The sequence below is a fragment of the Crocodylus porosus genome, unplaced genomic scaffold (assembly GCF_001723895.1).
Source record: "Crocodylus porosus isolate Cpor-Errol unplaced genomic scaffold, CroPor_comp1, whole genome shotgun sequence".
NCBI classification, from domain to species: domain Eukaryota; kingdom Metazoa; phylum Chordata; order Crocodylia; family Crocodylidae; genus Crocodylus; species Crocodylus porosus.
In genome coordinates, this window is record NW_017728922.1 from 2,396,006 (window position 1) to 2,420,892 (window position 24,887).

The 24,887-nt window shown below is 44.3% G+C and overlaps 1 protein-coding gene across 1 annotated transcript in view; it reads left to right on the forward strand.

Annotated features, from left to right (window-relative positions):
• PREX1 (phosphatidylinositol-3,4,5-trisphosphate dependent Rac exchange factor 1) overlaps positions 1–24,887 on the forward strand; it is a 277,523-nt gene that overhangs the window by 155,041 nt on the left and 97,595 nt on the right. The window contains exons 4-6 of the mRNA XM_019539798.1: positions 511–615; positions 4,134–4,235; positions 20,506–20,667. Of these exons, the coding sequence (XP_019395343.1) occupies positions 511–615; positions 4,134–4,235; positions 20,506–20,667 (369 nt within the window). The remainder of the gene's footprint in view (positions 1–510; positions 616–4,133; positions 4,236–20,505; positions 20,668–24,887) is intronic.

Here is a 24,887-nt window from a genome sequence, read left to right on the forward strand (position 1 = left end):
GCCAATGGGCAGGGCTGCTGGGAAATGCCCACAAAAGCCATGACCAGGCTATGAAAATTGCTTTGTCTTGCTTGGAGTTAAGTAGACCCCTACTCATAGGCGGGCGATTTCCAGTTATTGGCCTAAGAAGCCAGTGGGGACGCTCCTCAAATAGCTCAGACCACCTAAAAATGAGCCCAAGACTCTGTATCAGCAAAGAGTATGCCTCTGTCAGTAATGCATTAAAGAAAAATACTGGTTGGTTTCCAATTTGGAGGCCTCTTTGCTCAGAAGGATCATACAAATTTACCATAAAGAAGTAAGGAAGTAGAGGAAGACATCCCTTTGTTACCAAAGTGACAACAATATCTCTATACAGGATCACACCGCTAAATGTACTCCACAGAGTTATGCCTAAGCTCACGCTCCTTTGTAAAGACTTTGTGTCAGTTTGAGACAAAATATGCCAGTGAGGTCCGTCCCTGGAATTGCACATTGGGTCAACATGGATTCATTTTTTTTTCCTTGCAGAAAGACAAGTTCTGCGTGTACGAGGAGTATTGCAGCAACCACGAGAAGGCTCTCAGGCTCCTCATGGAATTGAACAAGATTCCCCCAGTGAGAGCATTCCTCTTGGTAAGCACCTGCTGTAGCATTCGTCACTTTAACAACCTGATCTTGTGCTGTACTTGCAATAATTCATGTTCCCAAACTCAGGAATGGAAAGCCCTTTACAGACAAAAACGATTCAAGCCTCACAGCCCTCTGGTACAGTAGGAATTAATGATGCCATTTTTCTGTTTGGTGAACTGGGGGCACAGAACTAAACTCAGCCCTAGTTGGTGTGATTTTGGAGGAGGAGGCTTGTTATGGTTCAGGATGAAAAGAATTTGCCCCACAGGTGATGACATGGGGCACTTATCGAATTAGTAACAGACTGGGACTAGAACCCCAGCAGGCCCCGCTCAGACACGTCAGGCCTGTCCAAACGGTGGCCAACAGGCCTCAAGCAACCCACAAATGGTTATACCATGGCCCGTGGGAATGGATATTCTGCAGTGGGCTAAGCGGCTGTGGCATTAACTCTTGTGGCTCCCAGAGCCTCTGTGTCAACCACTGGGTGCTGGCCCTGCTAATACTGTTGGTACTTGACCCACCGCTGAATTTCTGGGTTGAGACCATCCTGGAGGCCCTTTTCAGCAGTGATGGGGCAGGCAGCAGTGGTGTTGGTCTTTCTGCCGCTGACTTTCCATATTGAGATCCCTGTTACAGATGACCTTTGGCGGCGTGGCAAGCCATGGCAGCATGGTCAGTATGGGGGTGTTAATGTTGCTGCCACTCACCCCTCTGCCAGGGGTCATGCGCCCCATGAGAAACACCACAGTCCAGATCCAGCCCAGATGAGTTGAACAACCCTACTCTAACTGATGGATGTAGCTCTCCCCTAAATGTGAGCTGCACTTTATTTGATATATTAACCATTCTCCAGAGTTTTCTTTGCATCTATTCACTGGGAGAACAGGAAGCTTTATCTGTGCTGCTGGCTTCAGTTGGCAGAAGGTGTAGATAGATGTAAATATGGGAAAAATGCTGATGCCTGACTTTTGCTCAGTTGTGGCAATTCCTCCCAGCACCCCTCCTTTCTCAGAATGCCATTTTTTTAATGTCACTGAGCAATGAAGCCAGCATTAGAATACAAAGCATTGCTTGTCAGACTAGATTTGGCCTGAGTGCCCCCTCACAGCTGCTGAAATAAAGGGTCTTACTTCAGGAAAATAGGGGAATGTGTCTGAAAAAGTGAGCAAGAGTGGAAGGGCAGTTCTGGGTCTGTGGTCAGGCGGGGAAGGGACAGTGAAGAGGAATGGGGTGGAATCAGATGGGATACATGGAAATCTGGATTGAGAACCTTATGAGCTGGTGGCCAGCATCACTGATCCCAAATAGCTTGAAGAATGGTTATTTTACAGGAGACTGTGTATAAGTATAGTACTTGGGCCTACTGGGGAGATTTATGAATGATGTGAAACCTGCTTAAAAAGAAAGATTGTTAAGTCTTCACCCCAAATCTGCCAGTTTTCAGTAGGTTTCTGGACCACTAGAAACAACAATTCGCAGGGAAGAATGGTTTCAGTGAAATCTGTAAGCAAGTCAGTGAAACTTGGCTGGGTTTTGAAGCTTCATTATAGACCCGAAATGCGATTTCAGTTTACTGGAAGGGTTTGTGACCCTTACAAATGCAACCGGGATGAGCTGTGGAGCAAACCTGCCCTGATTTAGTGTTGCATATCAAAACATAGGAACAGAAAAATTGTCACACTGAGTTCGATGGGAAGCCCATCTTACTCCAGGACCTCTCTCTGCCAGTGGCCAGTACCAGATGCTTCAGAAGAAGGTGCAAGAAGTCCACAGCAGGTCAATGTGGAAGAATCAACTCCCCAGAAGCTTATCGTTTCTGAAGTGAGGGGAAGGGACGGTCAGGGGCTCTGGCTGAAATATGCCTTGAGATTTTTTGCTCACTTAGATTAAACAGGAAAAGGTAAACTCATCTGGCACAGGTGATAATTTGAGAAGTGAAACTGTTGTGGATCCCTTCACTCCACTGTTTCCAGACACTAGGGACAAATTTGGCTGTGGAATGATTTTGCTTCCTGATAGAGGGTAGCCTGAATGTGAAGGACCTTCCAAATGAGCACAGAGCTAAGCTTGTGTGTAAGGCAGGTGGCATGTCATTTGCTCCCAGACGTTGTTGGACTTGGATTTAGTTTTCTTACCTGCCGTATCAGCCCAATGTCAGCATAGCTTATATTTCAGCATAGTTTATATTTTGTGGAGTGTTTATATTATCACCTTCCTTAATTACATGTGATCAAAAGTGAGTTGGGGGTGCCTGGCCTGGGTACAGAAATGTCCCTGGACACTTCTCTGTCTGGAAGCCATGGAGTACCCTAAAACCAAAAAATGGGTTCAGATATTTGGGCTGTGAGACTGTGTGGGAGGCAGAGGACAAATTTGTTCTAATTTCACTTTGATTTCCTGTCCTGTACATGAAAACTTTATAACTCCAACATTGACACAGGTTATGCAATTCCTAGAGAGTCCATTTTATTTTAATGCTGTGCATGTAATATCGTTGTGACTCAGTGTTGGAAAACTTACATAGGTGATCATTAACATTAATATGGGAACTAGGTAAGTGGAATAATAAGCTAATAGGGTCCCTGTGGGTGACTGCACACCTTCTCTTCATATCTTCATGACATTTCCTGAACTGCAGGCAATGTAGCACTTCTATTCCACGCAGCCTGACTCCACAGTGACTCATCTCCCACTGATACCTGGCGAGCTCAGAGCCTCTAATAGGACTTGCAATCCTAAATTTCTCACTGGAATTGGTAGGTGCTTTTCCACACCCCCCTCAGGCCTGCAGAAGGCTGGTTGGGTTTGTCCCCTGTTTTCAAGACTCAAATATACCAGGTGACAACTGTCCCTGGTTTCCAGAATAAGCCGAGCTCCAACACCTCACTGAACTTTAAATAACAAAGATATTTTCTTTTTTCAGTAGATGCAACCAAATAAGGATGTAGAGACTGAGAGAAAGAAAGGAAAAGATAAAAAGTTTGAAAAGAAAAAGAAAATAGGATAAAGGGAAAAATTAAAAAGGCATCAGAGTAGAGGCTCCTGGGTTGAGTTATGCACTCCTGCTTCTCTATTAGAGCTGTTACTGTTTGCCGTTTGTTATGTGGCTGTGCCTAAGAGACCCAAGCATGGACCTTGGGTGCTGTTCATGCAGGAATAAAAGGTCTTGAACAAATAAATAAAAGATTCTACAACCTTGTGGCACCCAGCTCTGACTTGTCCTGCGCAGCTGACTGCTGTTTGGGAATGGCAGTCTGCCTCCCTAGATTTTCCCAAGCAGTTTTCATAGGGATGAATACTCGTATTCGTTCGTGGTTATTGTAGAATGTCACAGTCTTTGTTAGCCAGTTGCTGCCTTTCAGTAATGGGGGAAACAGTTTCTGTTTCCTGTACAATATTGTTTGAAAGTGATTCGAGGCCCTTATGAGTGGACAGTACTATGGAGATACAAAATCATTGTCAAAGCGCATGGGAGCTTTGGGCCAAAGGTAACATGTCTTTTCCTTTTCTGGTTGCAGAGCTGCATGCTCTTGGGAGGCAGAAAGACAACTGACATTCCACTGGAGGGTTATCTGCTGACTCCAATTCAGAGGATTTGCAAATATCCACTTCTCCTCAAGGTAATATTTAGCAAAGACTTACTCCAGGTGCCCGCTTTGTTCCTGGAGTGCTTGCTGTACAGTCACTTCTGCCCTCCCACATTGCCAAGCTGAGCACTTCCAGTCCAAGCTGCAGAAAACGCCTGTGTCTAGGTGCAGCCCGACACTGGTGGGCTAGTGATTACTGCAGTGGTAATGGTAGCATCCACCGGATGACTTCCTCGCCGCGGAATACTTTCCTGCTTAAGCGTCTCTGCTGTTTACAAACGGCTGTTCTAGCCACTTCATAAAAGCTGTGTTCAGACAAAATTGTTTCAGTATTCTGGGCCACTGGGTGACTCAGGGGACTGGTAATGTGACACCAAGTCTTTCATTGCTAGATCTCTTGTTTGAATCTGCCCAGGTCAGTAGTGATTAAAATCCTTTACCATATGACAGCTGTTTGGCAGCTTGCTTGAAATGCACTTGGTCCTCTCGGCCCAGCTCCCAGTAGACAGGTGTTATTGCAAAACGCACCCCTGCCATTGGTGCTAATTGGATCCCTTGTTGGCAGTCTCAGCATGGGAGCCAAGGCATGAAAGGGCTTTACAGACTGAACTTCTCATCCATCCGGGTCAGGGCCAAGGCACTTTGCAAAGAAAAGCCAGCAGCCTGGGGGAGCTTGCACTGCCTCTGCCTTTGTCATTCTGTTCTGTATTTAAAACAGAAGCCAGTCTCCAGGGATAGCAGTCTTCATCTTCCCCAAGCATCACATATATTTATTGACACAAAAAGTAAAAGAAGCAGCTAACTCTGATCTCTAAAGGAAGGTTCCCAATTGGGTTGTGAAGGAAGAAAGTAAAAAGATTCCAGAAACAGCTGGTGCAACTACCTTGGGAGATAAAATGATCTAGTTCCACTCACACCACTCAGGGTAATTCTGGGTCCCTTAATCTCACCTGACTAAGGGCTTTCACTCCACAGATGAAGGCCCGGAAGCTTGATCTTGCCCTTTTGCTCTCATTTGCTTATTTACTGTTGTATTTTGCTTTCCCTGCCACGTGATTGATATATTCAGGGCCAGGTTTTCAAAACATGCCCTCCATTTGTGGATGTGCAAATTTGCATGTGTTTGGATTACATATATGTGCAAGCGTTCACGCTCTAAGACTTTGGACATAGTTGTTCAGATTTTCACATAAAACCACTTTACGTAGGCAAACCCAAAGGTAGACTTGAGTGCACTCAGGATTTGCACGTACCAGGAAGCGTGCACAACAATGCATGCAGAAGTGGAGGACACTAAAGTGAGACCTTTGTGAACATTTCTGCCTTGAGGCAAATAACAGCTGAGAGAGGGCATTGGCAGGTGTTTGTGAAGTTCTCATGTGGCACCAGCCCCAGGTGTCTTCAGATACAAAGCTGGTCATAGGAAACGTGGTCTGAATGATGCCTTATGTATATGGAAATGGACTCTATTTGTTTATATGAGATGCTGTTGGGAGCACTTAGTGTTTCCGCAGCCTGTGGAGTTGCTCTGTGACTGAGCAATATCGGTATGCACAGAAAAAGGACTTATATGGCATCTACTAGAGTAAACAGACCAGAGGAAGTGGGGATCTAGAAGTATGGGCTGTTTGCATTCCTGACCAAGAAACTTCATAGTGTTTATTTGTTACTTGGTTAGTACATTGCAGTGTGTTTTTTGATTGGCTCCCAGCTGTGTTTATGATAGAATTAAACTGCATGGAGATAGAGGTGGAAAATTTGAGATTCTTTGGATTCTCTGGAGAGCTGTAGGGGTGGTCATGGATCTCTCCTTATTACCAAAGTCTTTATATAAAAAAGGATAGCAGTGACTGAATTCTTGTTCCCACTCGGCTCTCTTTGCTCCCACTCTGCTCTTCATCTAGGCCCAGGAGGTGGTGAAGGCTGTGGAAGCATCCTGTAGTTTAGCCTCTGTGGAAAAGTCCCCAGCAGGTGTAGTCTCCTAAACTTCCTGCCCATAGCATCTGAGCCCAGGAGCTTTGTTAGGGATGGTGAGGGTCATGCTGGAGATAGTTCAGGATGACCAGAGAGGCCAGGGCATGATATGATCTGATATGATTCTTGGATGGGAATGGTCTCTTGCTTGCTCTGTCCTGTGTCCATGGCTAGTTAGAGAATCTGGAGCTTCCTGGCTTTTTTCCCCCTGATGAACCTACTTGGAGCTGGATGAAACAAGACACTGGACTCCAAAAGAAAATAAACGGCACTGACCCCATACGGCGATTTGTTTGCTATATGTAGAGGTGCCCAGCTGCCTCTCTTTTCCTGTACTTGAGGCACATGTCTGGAGATTTTTTTTTTTTTTTTTCAAACAACCTCAGTCCCTTCCGTTTTTCCATCTCTGTCTGGTCAGACTCACCCGCTGAGTCATCCTGTGCTGAGTAAGGCTGGTTAATTCCTATGCTGTTTGGAAAATATGATGATTTAGCATGGATTTTTACAAACCAGTCTGTGTAGATGATCTACAGAGATTTTTACCTCTTGGCTGAAATGTGACATACAAATAGAAATCTATGTTCTGTTTTAAAAGCTGCTCAATATATTAGAATGGCATAACATACAAGTACTGCAGAAGCCCAGAACTCTTAGCAACTTCATTAAAAGACAAATTGGATGTCCACTACTACTCAAATACCATGAGGATGGTTGCTATAGAAACATCTGAAACACACAGTCACTTTTGATTGTCAGGTAGCAGTTCCAGGGGTACAAAGGATTTTTGGCACCCTCTGACTTCCCTTTCTCTGCTCTGCTGTCACTTGCTGGTCTAAGGCATTCAGTGGTAGGGATGAATCTTGTGCTCGGAGGTCCATATGTCTAGGCTAGTTTCTCTTGCTTTGCTCTAAAAGTGAATTTCTTGTTTTATAGGAAAGCAAAACTTGAGAAAAAACTGAAAATAAATTCCTCGAAGTTCACACTCAGATCTACTCAACTCACTTGTGACCAAGTCATGGTTATCTGATAATGATTTGTTGGCCTTTTTTTGAAGTGAGCTGTTGGCTTCTATGCATTCCCTAGAGCAGATGTGTGTGTGTATCATGAAAATCCTAACTGGAACTTATCTCCATTCCCTGAAGGCAGAGCAAAGACTTAGTAGACCTAATTACTAAAATAGCCTCTCCTTCCTAGAAATGGTCCCTCTGGGTCAGAATTAAGGTCATGGGAGGTATGGCACTAAGGGTGCCTGTAGACGTGCTCCAGGGTTGTGGGGGGGAGTATTTTAATTACAGTGATTCCCAGATAGCCGCTTTAATTAAAACACCTCAGTGTCATGTGTATTAAGCTCCCCAGATTTCAAAATGGCCATGGGGGTCCTTTAACTAAAGCTTATTTGATGTGTTTTAGTTAAAGCACCCTAGCAGCCATTTTGAAATGGGGGGGGCTCTAATACACATGATGCTTAGGCATGCTAGAGCATTTTAATTAGACCGCTCCAGCAGACTTGATTAATTGAGTCTGCTCTGATGTGTTCTAATTAGAATACATCGGAGCACATTTGTAGGAACCCTAAGTATGCAGTTTTGATGTCTGTGCTGACTTAGCAATAGAGGACTCTGGTGTTGCCAAACTAGTTTCTTACCAGTGCTAAATATTCTTATGAAACAAGTAGCCATGAAAGCAAAGCTCTGTAAATATGTCCTAGATGGAAAGTCTTGATTTGTTGCTTTTCATTCTTTTATAGGTTTCTTTTTGGATCCAGGTTGGTTTAAATTACATACTGTTCATTTTGAAAGTTTCCTGGAAGGCAAACGTGTTTTGTTGGAAAATGCTGAAAGGAATTCAGTTTCCATTCAGCCTCTTCACGTAAGAGTGAGCCATTAATGGGGATGTCTTTCAGTTCAGTAAACATCCTCCATCTTCTGAACGTGTAGGTGATGATTTTTTCATATGGTAATGAGTTTATGGTGACTAAATTGCAGACATTCCAAAATTCTGCTATTTTTTTCTAAATAAAAACTGAAAAATTTAACATCAGATAGTCAAAATAATGGAGCTCGGAAATGAAGTGTGAACCACGGAGATGTGGCAGTTACTTTGGAACAGCTGCTTTGTACCTCTGGGGGCTCTCTTACTCCCACGGCAAAAACATACAATTTTGTTCCTGATGACTGGCAAGGTCAAAGAGGCTATTCTCTGCCTTCCTTTTTTACTTTGTCTTTAGCAGGTGCTTATGAATAAGAAGATGTTCATATAACTTTAATATAACCTTGGTATCTTTAAGTCTCACCTGCTATTATGTCTTCTCCTGCATAGCTGAGAGGCATTTTTCTCTAATGGCTACTTTTGTAGACTGGGGCTTGAGGAAACTAGGTCCTGTTCTCAGTTCCACCACTACATCTATGACCTTGGCTTGACACAGACTACTTTGATACTAGCAAAATGTTTGCAAATGCTTGCTGCCAGAACAAGGAGCAATGGTCTCAAGTTGCAGCATTGGGGGTTTAGGTTGTATATTAGGAAAAACTCTCTCACTAGTGGCAAAGCACTGGAACAGGTTACCAACAGGGTGGTGGAATTGCCATTCTTGGATGATGCTAAGGCCCAGCTCAACAAAGCCCTAGCTGTAATGATCTAGTTGGGGATGGTCCTGCTTTGAGCAGGGGGTTGGACTAGATGACTTGAGGTCACTCCTAATACTAATTTTCTATGATTCTATGAAATGTATTTGAATTCCTTAGATGTCAGAAGCAATAGCCTTTTATTCTTATTAGCAAAGAAAAATAAGATAGTTGAAGTGTTTGACCATAACCTGAAGCACTTGGTCTATCATTAAGTAGTTAGTATTGATAAGATGCTTTGGAATAGGGCCCATATACACATGAACATTGATCTTAATCAGGGTGCAAATTTAAAGTGAAATAGCTCTTCTAGATTAATGTGGACATGTTTATTATAGAACAGGGGCATCCACACATGAAATTATTTTGGAATAGTTAATCAGAAATAGCTTTTTGGAAATAGCTTCATGTGCAGACAGGCTCTGAGTGAGTAGCATCAATATTGTCTATTATTTCCAGTTTGTATTATGATACTTTACAGTGGGGTAATCCTGTACTTCCTCATCTCCTGGTGAGGCTGCTCCATTTCTGAACCAATAAATGACAGGGACTGAAAAATGACTCAAAATGTTGGTGCCTGATGCTGTTTTAATTTGCAGTTTCACAATATGTGAATCCACCAGTGCAGCTCTAGAGATGAGCAGGGTTTTATGTTGTTGTTTTTCTTATTTTTCTTTAAATTCACTTTAAGTCCTATCAGTCCAATCCTATAAATAATTTAAAGCTGAAACACGAATGCTGTTGTCCAGTGCCTGTGTGGGTAGAACAATAATGATAGTCCTATTAATGTGCCTCATACAACTTTTGCCTGTTGCAGGCAACATCTCTAGCGTGTAAGAGATTAAGCATAGAACTTGTTGGCTTGCTCATTGATTTTACCCTGGCGCAAAGCCTTCCTAATCTTCCTTTCTTTCCTTCCCCTCTTTCTTGATACTGTTGCATTTTAGTAAAAGATTTTGGAGTCTGCATTTAGGATGTTGGAATTCAGAATACCCCACTAATCATTTGTTAGCAATGAGCTATTCCATATGTGTACATGAGATAATATGAACTGTCTTTTAAGCACCGAGAATAGGCTCAGAGGGACTGTTGACTTAAACAGGGAGAAAAGTGCTTTCTTTGCCAGGTATTTCAGTTCTTTCAGAGGGAAAGAAACAAGGACCCACCACACTTGGTAGTACATACTGTACATGTGAATGAGCATCCAGTTTGGACGTGCAGTCTGGAAAACTTGCTGCGTAAATACTACTAGCAGAACAGTGAGAGAAAGGCAGCACTCAGTCTCTCTGATAACAATTGTATGACTCTACATTAATTAGTGGGAACTACACTTCTTTGGAGTAGAAGCAGCTGTTGTGCAAGCCAGTCTCAGCCCAAAAATAGCCATTTCCCCGTAATAAAGATCATTTATATCAATGAGAAGAGCACCCAGGGGAAGTGGTGATCATGAGTTAATCACACCCCTGGGCGTGGGGATTAGAGGCTCTCTTCCCTGTGTCCTACTTCATAACACAACAGGAATGTGCAGCACATGATGACCCCACCCCTGGAGTCGCCTGATCGCCTAACGCATGTCACAGAGATTATAAATATTTCCTGCTTTATGTGTATTCTGTTTAGGAGTTACTAAGTGTCCAGCCAGACAGATGCACTCAAGCTCTAGCCCATCTTTTTCCATGTCCTATAATGTGCATGAAAGTTCTTGGTAGTAATTGTGTTGCCTCGTGATGGGAGGCTCATAAGTCCTAGGAGAGAAAGAAGAACCTGGAGGCAAAAACTGACCTGCCAGACTCAGAATTCACTTGAAAGCTAAAGCAAAAGGACGAGGCACAGGCAAGCCTTAATGAATGTAGCATGTGAACTTTGAAATGTAGAGCAGCGTGGCCAGCGGAACAGACACAGAATAGGATAAAACTGCAACTTTCCCTTTATTCCCTGTTTAAAAGCTGGTTTCAAAGATAATACGTTTCTAATTAGCTAGAGTTAAATATGACTGCATAGCCTTCAGATACACAAAGTGCAGTTGGGTTCGTAATACTGCATGAATGATTTAAAATCTAGGTCTATTCAACCTAAAACTGAAATGTAAAAAAATGCGTGTTCGTAAATTAATATAACACTGCCACCTTAACAGCCACACTGGTCTCAGATATTTTTGAACCATTCTTATCATAATTGTTAACTGAGTGAAAAACGAAAACTGAAAACATGAAGCACGTTTTTAATGTTTCCAGTGTGTTTGCTTTGTAGATTTGACAGCACATGCTGTATACTAAGTGTTCACACTTCTCTCATTCTTTCCCCTTCTTCTGTGTGAAAGAAATACATTGAAAATAGTAATAATAAACCCGGAAAAATACGATTACACACATGCTTTTTTAAAGAGTAGAATTAGTTCCAAATACAGTTTGGTGCTAAACTGTTTGTTAGTGTGCCTTCCTGAGGTGATTAGCAGAGGAAATTGGTATGTTTGCTATCTCTGTCACTTAAGGTTTTCAAAATGGAGTTCAGAGGATATACACCTAAAACCATGTTTTACGCGTGACCTTGCTTGTGGTGCAAACCAGACAGCCTGGCAGGCCATGATTTGCAGCTGCAGTCAATGTGCAGAGTTAACATTCCTGCATGCAGAATATATGGTAGGGTCATAAATGTATGGAGGAGGCATGGGCTTCTTTTTATGCAGAGCCTTGCAATTTTAAGCAGCAAAAACATATGTTCAGTTGTCAATTGTAAGTATACAAAGAGATGATCATTTTGGGGAGCAGAGGAAGAAGGCTGGTAGAGCCTTTTTTTAAAAGAGCAGTTTAGCAGAATAACATCCTTTCTACTGGGAAGTATGAAAGCTGGGCTCGCATTTGAAAAACCTCTTGCTTCCTCCGTGTATCTGCGTTGCTCACCTCCCTCCCACTTCTGGTGTTTACATCTTCCTGTATAGCATTCAGTTTTTTAGTTTAAAGTTCAGTGATCACACCTAATTAGGTGCTCATGTTCAAATATGTTCTCTGCTGTGCTACTTTTCATCTCATGTGATTCAGTTTTTACATTTGGATTATATCACGCATTTGAAATTCTTTCAGCTTTGAGCTATGTAAGCTGCATTCACAACCGAAATACATAACTTAAGCTACTGTGTTGCGTAATCAGTGATTGATCTCTTTGCTAGTCATGCATTAAGTTCTCTATGTCTATGGCAAAATTCTGCACTGAGCACGCAAACAATATTCAGCAAGTACAGCTTTACAAAGGGAAGGTAGAATTCAAAAGAAAATCTGTACTAAGTGGCATGGACCTTTCATGCATACACACTTCTTAAGCTTTGATATATTTGGATGGGAAAAAAAGCAGAAATAAACTTTTAGAAACCAAATGCACAGGCTGCATCTGTTGACATGGCACTTTGTGTTGTTTTTCCCCCCAGAAACAAGCCCGCAAATTGCCATTTCCAAAGAGGGCAATGCATATTTGATTTCAGTTCTTGTGAAATCCAAACCAACTCATAGCGAAGTCCGTGTGAGTCGTTCCATAGGTTTCAGTACATTCTGCAGGGGGACATGATTACTCTCTATAAATATGCCACAGAGGAGAACATCATGGAGGGAGAGGAACTATTTAAGCTAAAGTGCACCTGTCCATGAAAATAAATGGGAATAAATTATTTGTGAATAAATTTAGACTGAAAATTAGAAGGTTTCTAACCATCAGAACAGTGATGGTCTGTAAGAGCTACAGTGGTAATGGGGGGCAGAAACCTAACTGGTTTTAAGGTGGAATTTGATAAGCGTACACATTTTTTGGGAAGCAACTTTCAAGGGTGGCAACCGGGAGAATGGGAGCTGGATGTGGATATGGATAGAAATGTGAAACGGGTATTTCTATACTTTTATGTTGCTACCTGACATTTGTTGATGTACCTTTACTGTTCATAGAGTAACCAACCACTTTTGCCCAACTCCTGTTGAAAGCAAAACCTTCTGTCTCTATCTGCAGAGTAATCAGGATGTGCTTAGGTACACACTGTGAAACGGAAGAGCTGTGGTCAGTCTTATACAGTGACTGCAACATCTTTCTCCCCTCCACCCATCATGGTTTTTAGATCTGTGATTGGCATGTTGGATGTCTAATTGAAATGACCATCAGAGAGTGGAGCTGTGCTCAGCAAATAAGGTCCCAGCTCTATGCACAAGGTGCTTTAAAGAAAAGATCTCACCTCCAGGTCAGGTGGTTGCAAACTTTTGGGACAGTATGGGGGATTCTGGTGGTGCTGCTGCCTGCAGTGTACCTGGTCTGTGGACAAAGGGAAGTCTTTGTTCAATAGGGATGTCATGTCTCTCACCAGCCAGCAAGCACATTTAGAAAAAGGGGAAGAAAAGAAGCCTGCTTTGCAAAAGCAGACAAGCACAGACACTGTAAAGAAACCTCAGATCAGCTGTTAACCTCACAAACCTCACACAACAACTGCAGCCTACTGAATATTTACTAGGCTTGATTCTTCCCTGCCTGTCAATGAGCTTCCCATCATGAGAGCAGCATACCATCCCCTCTTTGCACAGGTGTCACTGATACCATGAGATGCAGGGCAGTTGAGAGTCAAAACATCCATAAATCACAAAACTGTCAGACAGGATTGGGTTCTGGCTTTGCAAGAGGCACGTTTTTAAAAAAAACCCTGTGGGGCTGCTTCTTCCTGTCCTGTAATGCTATGAACCAAAATGGAAAAGGCATCTGACACCAGAGAGGAAGATGTGGGTTTTCTGCACGTCAAACATTTGGGGAAGTTCTTCAGATTTGGTTCAACCCCACTACAGAAGCAAAACTAGATAATGGCAATTTAAAAAGCTTAAGGGGCAGGGGGCTGGACTCGATGATCTCCCGAGGTCCCTTCCAGCCCTGATGTCTATGAAATCTATGAAGTATTTGTGCTAAAGGAGGTTTTGAGGCAATAAAATAAGGCAAGCTGAAATTAATTTTACAGCATAATTTAAGTACATTTCCTAAATATCCTTTGCATACAGAGCCAGATTCATGCTAAAGAGGGTTTTCTGCTTTTGAAACACAATAGTGTAACGTGTAACAAGGTTGTATCTTTGGCCAATTGTACAGGGGAGTTATGAGTAGATGCCAATTTTTTACTGATAGGGGTGGGCGATCAAAAAAGTTTGGAGACCACTGATCTATGGTACCATCTATACGTCTCCATTGCCATCCCCCAGTTAACCTGGGAGGTTGGGTGCTGATATCTCCCCATTCCACAAATCAGGAGATGAGGAATGGGAGAGGCTAAGTTAGTTGCTCAGAGTCTCACAGAGACTGAGGCAAAGCAGGGTTTCAAGTTTCACATAATGACCTGAGCACTGATCTGTCTTTCCTGTCTATAACACCAACAGACATGAATGCGGGAGCATGCCAGAGGGCTTCTGCTACAAGACCGAGGGGAGAGAGCATATTTTACCTGTATGAAATATTAGGGTGTTTGGTGGTGCTGAAGCTCTGAAGCTGTAAAAATGATGCTGAAATAGGGGTCCAGTCCTGACAGGACTCTTGTCATCTTGATCTCTTTAAAGAGAAGGGAGGGATGCTTTCCAAGATTTAAGTTAAGGAATGTGTTTGCAACAAGCTGTTTTTCAGTTGGAAGAAACCTGCAGACAGTGGTACAGCTGACAGGCTGTATAAATCTCAGGTTTTTCATTTCCCTATTGCAGGCAGGTTTGGGTGGGAGTAACTCCTCCATGGATGCAGAGCTGATCCATTTTGTGAGCTGTCCTACAGATTCCTACGGGGGCTTCCTTACTGCAGGCAGCAGCAGTGACCACCTTGGGGTAGCAGTGCTTAAGTGACAGCAAGTAGGATATTTGGTCACTTGGCTCAGGCCTGGCAAACATATATGGGTTTTCTGGAGGATAAGCCAATTCTCACCACAGCCTGCCATCTGGTCTTTCTCTCTGTTTTTCAGTGTGTTGGCAAACAGGTGTTTACTTATCATCAGGGATCCTGTTTTTTTCTGTTTAAAACCAAAATCCAATTTTTTCCTTGATTAAAATGAAACACTGCTATATATATATAGCTATCAGTTGAACACACGGTTTTCTTGATACATTTACAATTTTAAAGCAGTTTGGAAGCCTACCAGTGCCTCAATCACTATAAGAAAATAAATTGTAAATACCTAAAAATGTTGGCATTTGGTTTTGGGTTTTTTATCATGGAAAAATCAGTGCTCCCTCTGCCCCCTTCACTTATCAGGATGTGCTGTGGGTGCAGCTGCAACTGTCCCCCCCCAAAACAACTTTGCGGTGCTGAGCAGCCTTGATATGCTGGTGCCCTGCCTATGCCATTGCCCCTCACTCCTGACCTCCAGCCCCCCCAACCCTGCCCGTGCCCCTTACTCCCAACCCACAGGACCCTGGACCCTTCTAGTGCCCCTTAGTCCCTACCCACAGTCCCCTGGGCCCTGCTGGTACCCCCTCACTTCCCAACCCCCCCACCCACGCCCCCAGCACTGCTGGAAGGGGCCGGCCTCCAGGTATCAGGGCAATAGGGGCAGGGATCTGGGTCCACATCCCCCCCCCAGCAGTGCCTGAGCCCCAGCTGCCACCCGTCGGAGGCAGCAGCTGCTGTGGCAGAGCGAAGCATGGTGTCCAGCTCCCCCTCTTCCGTGGGTGGCCTGGCTGCAGTGGAGCCCATCGGGGGAGTGGCAGATGCAGGCTGCCCACTGCAGGCTTGGGCTCCCTGTCCTTGTGCCCTACCCCCGGGGGCCTCTGTAATCCAGCCAGGGCACAGCAGGGCAGGAAGGCTTAGTGCTGCCATTAAGAGCCCCACATTGCCATGGTGAAGCACCCCCTGCCCACCCAGCAGCAGTGGGGATGGTGGCGTGAAGCTCTGCCCATCACTGCTGCTGGGAAGGCAGGGGATGCCCTGCCATGGTGGCGCAGGGCTTGCAACAGTGGCATCAAGCTTTCCCTCTTGACCCGACCCTTCCCTGCTGTGCTGAATCTTGCCCTCTGGGCCCAAGATGCCCCATGGGAGGGCAGCAAGACAGGGAGCCTGGGCCTGCAGCAGGCAGCCTGCCCCTGTCCCATACACAAATCTGGGGGGCACATGCCCCTCATGCCTCCCCCTGGGAGTGCGCACAGTGGTGGGGAGCCAGCCCTCCTCACCCCCCCGGACAAACTGGTCACAGTTCCTTCCTGCTCCCTGCCTGGCCCTGCAGCCGCGCATTCCTGCCTCAGGTCCCAAGCCCCGCACACCGGCCAGGCTAGGCACCAGCCCCAGCCTCAGACCCGTCCATCTCCCTCCCTCACTATGGGAGCCTCAATCCCACCCCCTTCCCCCAACAGACTTACCTGCAGGAGCTTCCCTCCAGACTGCCTGGTGGCCCTGTGCACGTCTGTGTTGCGTATGCACATGGCACCCTCTCCAACCTGACTGCCCTCCTCCTGCCCCCCCTTCCCCCCCGCTCCTTGCAGGCTGGACCTCTGCCAGCCTGCAAGGGAAAACCCACCATTTCCCACATTTTTCTCCTTTAAAGGTTTTTCTCCTTACAATGAGAAAATCTGGGTTTTACTGCATTTTTCCATGGCAAATGGAAAACCCAGATCCCTGCATATCATAGATCTGTTGCTAAAACAAATAAGCAACCAAGGCTACATTTCAGAAATCATCGACACTGCTTTCTTGGGGGACGCAGGTGTTACAGAGCGGTTTAAGCTACTCCTCAGATCACTCTTTCTGCTCTGTGCCAGGCCTGAGGGAGCTGCATTTTTGCCTGCCTTTAATAAGACATCCCTTTTTACCTATATCCTGGTTGGGCAGATTTAGGTAGCATCCACCTGTTTGTTGGCATCATTTCTATTGGAAAAGGATGAATTCCTGTTGGTCTTTCTTGCAAAGACCTTTTCTGAACAAAGGGCTGGTTTTTTTCATATCCGCATGATGTGGTTTCAGCAAGAGATATTTAGACAGAGCTAACAGATGCACATACATTTCCAAAGCAGCGTGTGGGACAGAGCAGCAGGACACTGCAACAATGTTAATGAGAGGTAACGAAAGATTTAACGCAGTGTTTGACAAACTGATGGCTAACGCTCCTCTTTTCACCTTTCCTTCTCAATAATCCTCGTCTCCTACCTTATCTTGAGCCCCAGTGGGGTAAGAACAGCCTACTCATGGGATCTCCTTCTGCGATTGTTGTGGCAGCCAGCTCATTTCCCTCTTGCATATGTTACTCTGCCTGTAAATCACCCTGGAGTTTAGGATCATTAACTCGTCTCCCTAAATGGTCCTCCCAGTTGTCAGCACAGTACGCTTCCGCTGCATCACGCGTCTGACAACAGCCATTGTCAGTCACCATTTACAATGTTTGGGAAGGAAGATTATAGAAGGAAAATCTGTAGCTCAGTTAAGTTCTCAAAACAGCGTGTTCCATTCATGATGCAAAAAAGGGGCACCGACAAAAGGGCAATAATTGGTTTAATAAACGGTAACAAACAAACAAAACCCAGGGACTGGAATTTCTGGGCCTGTTCTTTAAAACAAGACTTTCTGAATTTCACTTGTCACTGTTATTAGAAACCTGCAGAGCAGTGCACAGTGACATTGCTGTGTAAAAACATGAATGGCCACATCCATTCCTTCGGACCTGTCCATCGATGGTAAGCAGCACGTGGGAATGAGTCCGGAGGATGCGATACCATGCATCCTGATTCTCATGAGAACAATCTGTTGCATTGTCTGAAGATGGCTCAGTGTGGAAATCATTTAGCTTCTATTCACAGATTTCATTTTAAAAGGTTACACAAATCAGAAGAGTTAATGAATAAATACTGGCAGTACCCTGCACTTTAAAATCTCAAGATAAATTATGAACATTCATGAAATAAGCCATTTGCTGTGTCATGGGAGGTGGCACACAGGAGGTCTCAGGGGAAAAACAGAATTGGAGCCCAGGCTTCCTGTGTCCCAATCCCATCCTTTAAAATATTGTTGTTATTTCTTTAGCATTTTCAAAAGCCTTTTTTAAAAAAAAAAAATTTAACACTGTGCCCCTTTAATTTACCCTCATTAGTTTTCACCAATACAATCACAGCTGTGAAAATCTCTAGACAACAGTGCTCAGAATTGTGTCCTTTTAGGTGTGAATTCGGTCCTTGCTGCCATCACGTCTCACGCTCTTCAGTGTATTTATCCTCACAGCACTTCTTTTCAGACGGGTGGGGGGGAAGTGCTGTAATCCCCATTTTACAGATGGGGCACAGAAAGCAAGGGTTGTCTTTACAGCAACATTTGGCTCATATAATGACACTTAAATTACCCACTTGATCTAGCCTAGTTATTCCTGTGTTAGGAGAGCGTGTGCTGCATTTCCTTCCCATGAGAAGCTGTGTTGGCAAAAAGAAGTTGCCTGGGACCGGGGTCCTGCCCGGACGGGTGCTGATGTCACTGTATCACTGGAGTACATCTGTACCGGCATCTTCCTGACAGCTGTTTGTCTGCTGAGGGCTTGTGTCACTGGAAAGGGATGTTTAATGCAGGGGGCAGAGAGGTTAGTTTTTGCCAGTTTCTATTACATTTTTGCGTGGATGCATGCAAACCTGCAGTGGTGAGGGGCAACTTCTGTCAATGGCGTTATGTAATATTGACCAGGGTTGTGAAACAACACTGAAGCACCACAAAATGATCTGATTAGCAGCACAGCAATTAGAGTGTTTGGATTACCAGAGTGATTTGATTATAAAAGATGGGCTGTTGCAAACGAACTGCTGAATCCCAACCCCATTAGTGCAGTAGGGTTGGAGTGGTAATGCAGCTATGATGGTTCAGGAAAAGTCCAGGGATTCTTAGTGATCTCTTTTATTGGACCAACTGCACAGTTGCGAGACCTGTTGGACAAACTATTCGGCTTCAGGTGCCCTTACTCAGCCACGCTAATGCTTGACCTTAAAATACCACTTAACTCGTGCTGAAAAAATGTTATTACATCAACTTTTGTAACACGCCTTATGACTTTGGCAGGGAAAGTGGCGAGCAGGAGGAGGAGCCATCCAACTTTTCTGTTAACCGGTTTTCAGGGTGGAATTAGTTTACCCTTAGGCGTCTAAAGGTAGGATAGGATCTGGCCCAGGTTCACTTAGGAGGAACAGAGAGCTGAGCACCAGTCTCCTTCCCACTACACTATCCTTCCTCTTCTACGCTGGATGGACGATGTTTAGTCTCTGGGTGTGGGAGCCCTGCAGTGGATTAGGTTTTTTCGGTCAAAACTCTGGCTGTGTTTAAACTTGCTAGCTCCCTCTCTGGAAATACAGAGTGTGGCAGCTAAGCAGCAGTTTGACATTCAGCCACAGGAATTAAAAACAGCCAAAAATAGATTAAAAAGCAAAAGAATATGGGGAAAAAGTGAGTCTTCCAGCCAGGCTAAAAATGCAGCTCTTAAAACACCAAGTCGGGTATCCAAAGGAAACAGTCAACCCCAGTAAGGTTTTTAAATGAACCTTTTATTCAGTTGTGGCTGGCTATATAGTATCATTGGTCTGAAAAATGATTCGTTACGAGTTGACAGCAGCTCTGCTGTTTGCCAGACTCTTGTCATTCGTGATTATTGTCAGGGTCCAACGTATTCCCATTGTTGTGTCCCAGCAGGCTGTGGCTAGCTGGGCTACTCTGATCTGAACAGAATGAATTGGAGTCTCTTGGGAAACTATTACAGCTGAGGACTTGTTCATCTTTATGTAAATCAGTCCAGACAACACATGCCCATTGCCTGCACTTGGTGAAGGAAGCCCTCCTGCTGAGCTCCTGCTGCTAACTAGACCTTACTCATTCACACCCTAAATTGTGGGGTAGGCTTTTCTTCTCTGGGAGCTGTCTGCTCTTGTTTGGATGATACTGAGGCCTTTTGACCATTGGGGACCATCTAGTTGTATAGAAGGGATATTGGGACTTTTTGTTTCTGCCACCGGCTTGTTGTGTGACCATTGTGCCAGAAGCTTATTTTCTTGTACCTCAACTTTCCCCTTGATATTCTGAGCTAACTGAAAAGGATTAATTTAAATGCTGTGTTGAAATGTCTTTCATCCAACAATTTCCAAGATGTTGCCTTATTGCTTTCATTTATAGAACTGTATAGGGAACTCAGACTGGCATCTGCCCATGTAGGGCTGGATTTCCAAAAGAGCACAGCCTCTGTAACCTCCATTTTTATCACTGGGGGCTGCTGAGGTGAGAATTCAAATTCTGGGCTGAATCCTGCACCACTGAAGTAATGGGAAATGCAGCATTCAGCAGGCCTGTGATGAAGCCAGGACTGGGCCTGTTGTCCAGAGATGGCTTTTTGTATAAGAGCTGTGGAAAGTGGCTTGCTTTTTATGTAATTACTTAGTTTAGCTGAGCTTGGTTCACATTAGCACGTTTAATGCAGTACAAAATGTTCGGTAGGAACTTCCCTCATTTGTCATATTTATCATCATGCAATGCCTGAACTCATTTAGCAAGAGCCCAACAATGACATTAGTATTACAGTGATGACATCTTTTAGAGACCAGCATCTAGTTATTACAACACCTGTAGCGACAAATGTACAACGTTGCTTTGATAATTCAACAGGGCTCCTGGACACTTTCCTTGTGCATGTGCCCCCTAATCCCATGTTAGCAATTCCATTTCCTGCATGTCAGTCAAAGTTCACTCTGCTTATGTCCTTTGTTTTTCAGGAACTAGCTAAGAGGACACCCTCCAAGCATCCTGATCACCACGCGGTCCAGAATGCATTGCAGGCAATGAAGGCTGTCTGCACCAATATCAATGAGACTAAGAGGCAGATGGAGAAGCTAGAAGCCCTTGAGCAGCTGCAGTCCCACATTGAAGGATGGGAGGTAGGATGGCAGATCAGCACACTCCCTGTAGGCACTTTACCCTACATCACTCAAAAGGCTGGAGCAGAATGACTCATTGTGTACACGGATCTCAGTGTGTCTTATGCAGTGTGTAAATGCACTTAAAAGTGTGGATGGCATCACTTTGAATGGTTTAAAATCTAGTTTATATTGGGAACATGAGCTGCTCCTAACTGGATGCAGAACAAATGGATCAGAGGAGAAGGACACTTGTAAGGGATAAAAGGAATTGAAATTTGAAAAGGGTGAATTTGGTCTGAGGAGCATGCAAGTCCAGAGGGTGAAGTCAGAGCAGGTCTACTTGGGACACCTCCTCCCCATTCCTGTGAACTCTCACTTTTCCTAGGAATCGCAAAGTGAGATCCTCTGTCTTCATAAAGGTTTTCTGTCCAAAAAGGGCCCACCTGAAAACAGACTGATTTATCATATTTGCTGCTGTCAGGTAACTTATGGGGGTGAGTCTAGTGAGGTATTTTACTGCTTGATATTGGGGAAGAGAAGGGCGTGCAGAGAGAGAAAGAGGATGGAAAGCCGGGTGAGCGGGGGCCAGGCAGAAGGGAAGAACTCTGTAAAGGAGCCATCCCGTGGTGGAGTCTGGCAGTAGGTTCAGTTCAAGAAAGGTTGACAGCTTTGTAATTTGATGTCTTTACCCCACAGCATTTGATAAGCAGAGCTGGAAGCCTCAGGGAGATGTACAGCTCATTTTTACTCCACCATAGGGAGTCAGTGGTGTTAAATGGCCTCATGGAGAGCTTGGTGTCGGGAGTTGAGTGTTCCTGACATTTAAAACATCCAGGCTGATTGCTGCCAGCTGAGGATTCCTTAGTGGAGGACATCTTTCCAGAGGTCACATAAACTTCCTCATGTTTGGACTCTTGGGTGTGCTCCAGGGCGGCTTTTTTGTTGTTTTGTTTTAAACCTTGCTCATTTTTTCCCTGAAGGATGTTCTTGGCATTGAGCTGAAGACATAAGAGCAACCCGGCTATCCAGCTGTGTGTTTTTTGGATAGCAAGCTCAATAGACATAGCCAGATAATGTTCAGTAGAACATGACTCCCAGAAGCAGTTGAAACCATTTCAGGTTTGATGGGGTTTGGAGTCAGCAAGGCAAGAGGGATGTCTTGAACCCTGAAGCCTTGATAATGATTTTTGTGACGAGCGTCTGTGATGTCATATATAAACAAACACCCAAGCCACCCTCGTGTTTTAATGGGGTTTACATAACCTACGGGAACGTCCAGGGGATGAGAAGAGTTTCAGATTTGTTTATCCACGCTATTTTATAACAAGGTCGCCTAGGTCGCTCAGCCCATCAGTGTGTAAGTTCAAAAGGTAAAAAGTGTTTTTCACAGGCAGTAAGCTGCAAAACAAATCTGAGGCTCCTACTGGCTTATTAGACCAGGGTGGATGTGCCTTTATGTATCACAGTAAAAGATCAATATTAAATGCGTCTGGCAATTCTTTTGCAACATGTTTAAGCAAGTTGCAAACTGGCTTATAGTTTCCTACCCGTCCTCCCAGGCTGCCAAAGGCTCACAAAGCATCACCTTTGACCAAAGTGGCTGCCTCTTGCGGCGATACAGATGCCATTTGCGATCCAGAACCAGGACTGCATTTCATAGTTATTCCCAGGGAAAAGGGCTCCCAGCCTATGAAAACTTCCAGTTGCTGAACTAAACACATAGTTTTCCTGTCATAAGGCAGTGATACCAGCCACAGAGTTGGGCGTGGGAAGGGAAAGAGCAGGGGAGATTTCTGTTCCATTTTTCAGTTAATCTTTTGATCTTAATCTCCCTTTAGAGTAAGAGATGTTCCTTTTCCAGTGGTGTTGATGTGGAGGCTGAAAGGTTGGCAATTCATGGGGCTTAGGTACATAATGCTTGTTCTAACTCAGCAAGGCCCCTTTCTTCCAGCAAGCTGAATCAAAGACCCTCACATTCACAAGAGCAAGCTAATAGCATCCTGTTGCATTATCAAGCAATGCAGATTTCTGGAGAAAGTTCAAGAAACTCTGTCCTAAGTTTACTTTTGATTTGTATATCTGATTTGGAAGGGGTACTACCTTGTCTACTGTTTCTCTTTAAACAAACCAGTGCAGTTTCATTGGCTTCCCTGATTTTGCACTTGCTGCCAGTCGCCCAGCCCCATCTCCAGGCTTCATCCCAATTAGTGCCACCATCCGCCTTTTCAACACATGAAATGGTACAATATGTTTCCAGTTCTGCATTAACTCTACCTTTCCTTCTCACCCTTCTGTATCCTCTGAAACTTCATTTTAAGAACAGTTCCTTGATTCCAGCTCAGTATTTTAACATCTGCATTAGCAGCGCTCCTTTGTAGTCCCCCCTCAATATGATGCTCAGAGCAGAGTCCTGGCCTAATGTTATTTCACTTAGTTTCCAAGACATAATAATATAATGAGAGACCAGGAAACATCTGAAGAACCACAGTCTGAGTAGACAGCCTGCTCAGGTTCATTCTCTAGTTGGAACAATGCTAAATCCTAGGGATAAGTTTTCAACTCGTAATAATCATGCCTCGGCTGGGCCTCATGGGCTACTATACTGCCACTGCAAGGTATCGTAGTATAGCGCAGTATATTGTATAGATCATAATATCAAACAGCCTGTTTTTTTTCCACTTGATTCATGGTCTGGTTCTCAAACCAAACCACTGTCTGAGAACATGGTGGGTTGATGTAGAAAGAGGTGAATAGCAAGGATGCAAGAGAGGGGAATCCTTGTAGGCAGTTTTCTTCTTTTAATGAACAACCAACTTTTTTATGCTGACTCTATTCTGTATATACTGACTGCCAGTTGGAAGAGGGCCTTGCTAATCAATGTCTGTGGACTGTTTTCACTGTATAGCTGGTACATGCTGAAAGCCTGGACTCCACAAATCTGATATGTGTAGAAACCCACAATTCTGGCACAGCATGATTTGTGAGAACCGAGTCAATCGATTCATAATAAACTTTAAGTTGGAAGCCCACTGGCAGTCACTTTTTTTTTTTTTTTTTTTTTAACCTGCAGCCCAATCCCACTTGAAAAGGTGAGAAATTATTTTCTGCCCTGAAAAGAATTTCCTAGAGAATCACAGAACTCTTCCTCAATCTGTTACTTAAAACTGAAAGCCTTGCTGATTTGTATTAATGAAAAGCAAATCAGTCAGCGCCCCACAGGAACTGTATCAAAGCCTTTCAGATACCAGTGATGAGGAAGATATAAAAATATTGATTCATAGCTAATAGATTTTAAGGTGGAAAGGGGCTGTTCTGATTCCCCAATGCTACTTGCTGCATAAAACAACAGAACAGGGAGTTTCACCCAGGTATTCTTGCATAATACTAAGAAAAAGACCGGTCTCTTCTAATTTCATGCTACTCATTGCTTTTCCTATCCCTCCTCTATCACTTGAGTTCCCTTGGAAATATTAAAGACCAGTCTTGATCAGTGAGCTTGCCTGATTGTCACTGCTGCTGGTGTTGCAAAGCTGCTGGTGTTGAAACCCTCTCAGTTACAGGTCTCAACTGCTGCAGAATATTATTCCATTTTTATTTCTGTATGCCAGTTGTTGTCAGGAACTGTGATTGTAAAAACCTAGAAATCTTTACTCTGTGCTCCATTTGGCCGTTTGACTTTGTCTACAAGTGATCTTCAGACTAAATAGTTGAACTGCAAGCAAATTTAAGGTGGCCTCAACTAATTATTTAGAAAATAAACTATTAGGGCTGCACGAAGCTTTGGGTGCTGATTCAATTTGGAGGAGATTCAGCCTGTTTCGGTGGCTGAATCTCCAAATCCAAATCAAATCAAATCAGGAGACCAATTAAAAGGTTTGAATTGATTCAAAGCTCTCTGAATCAATTCGGAAAAGATTCAGAGAGCTCTGTGGATTCAGGCAGTCCCTGCTGGCTCCTGCAGGGCGCTGTACCTGGACTCCATGCTGGTAAGTAAGGGAGGGGGGCTGGAGGAGGGAGAGGGGAGGCCATGGGGGGCCCCATCCCCTGCCTGCTCCCCCAGTCCCTCTGAGCAGCCTCCGAACCCTGCCCACTCTCCCAGCCCCACCATGGCTGCCCTGCCCCCTGGTTGGTTAAAAAAAAGCCCCCATTCTCCTAGCCCCCCCCATGGCTGCCCTGCTGCCCCAGCTCTTGGCCCTTTAAAAAAACAAAACAAAACAAAACAAAAAACTGTAGACTCA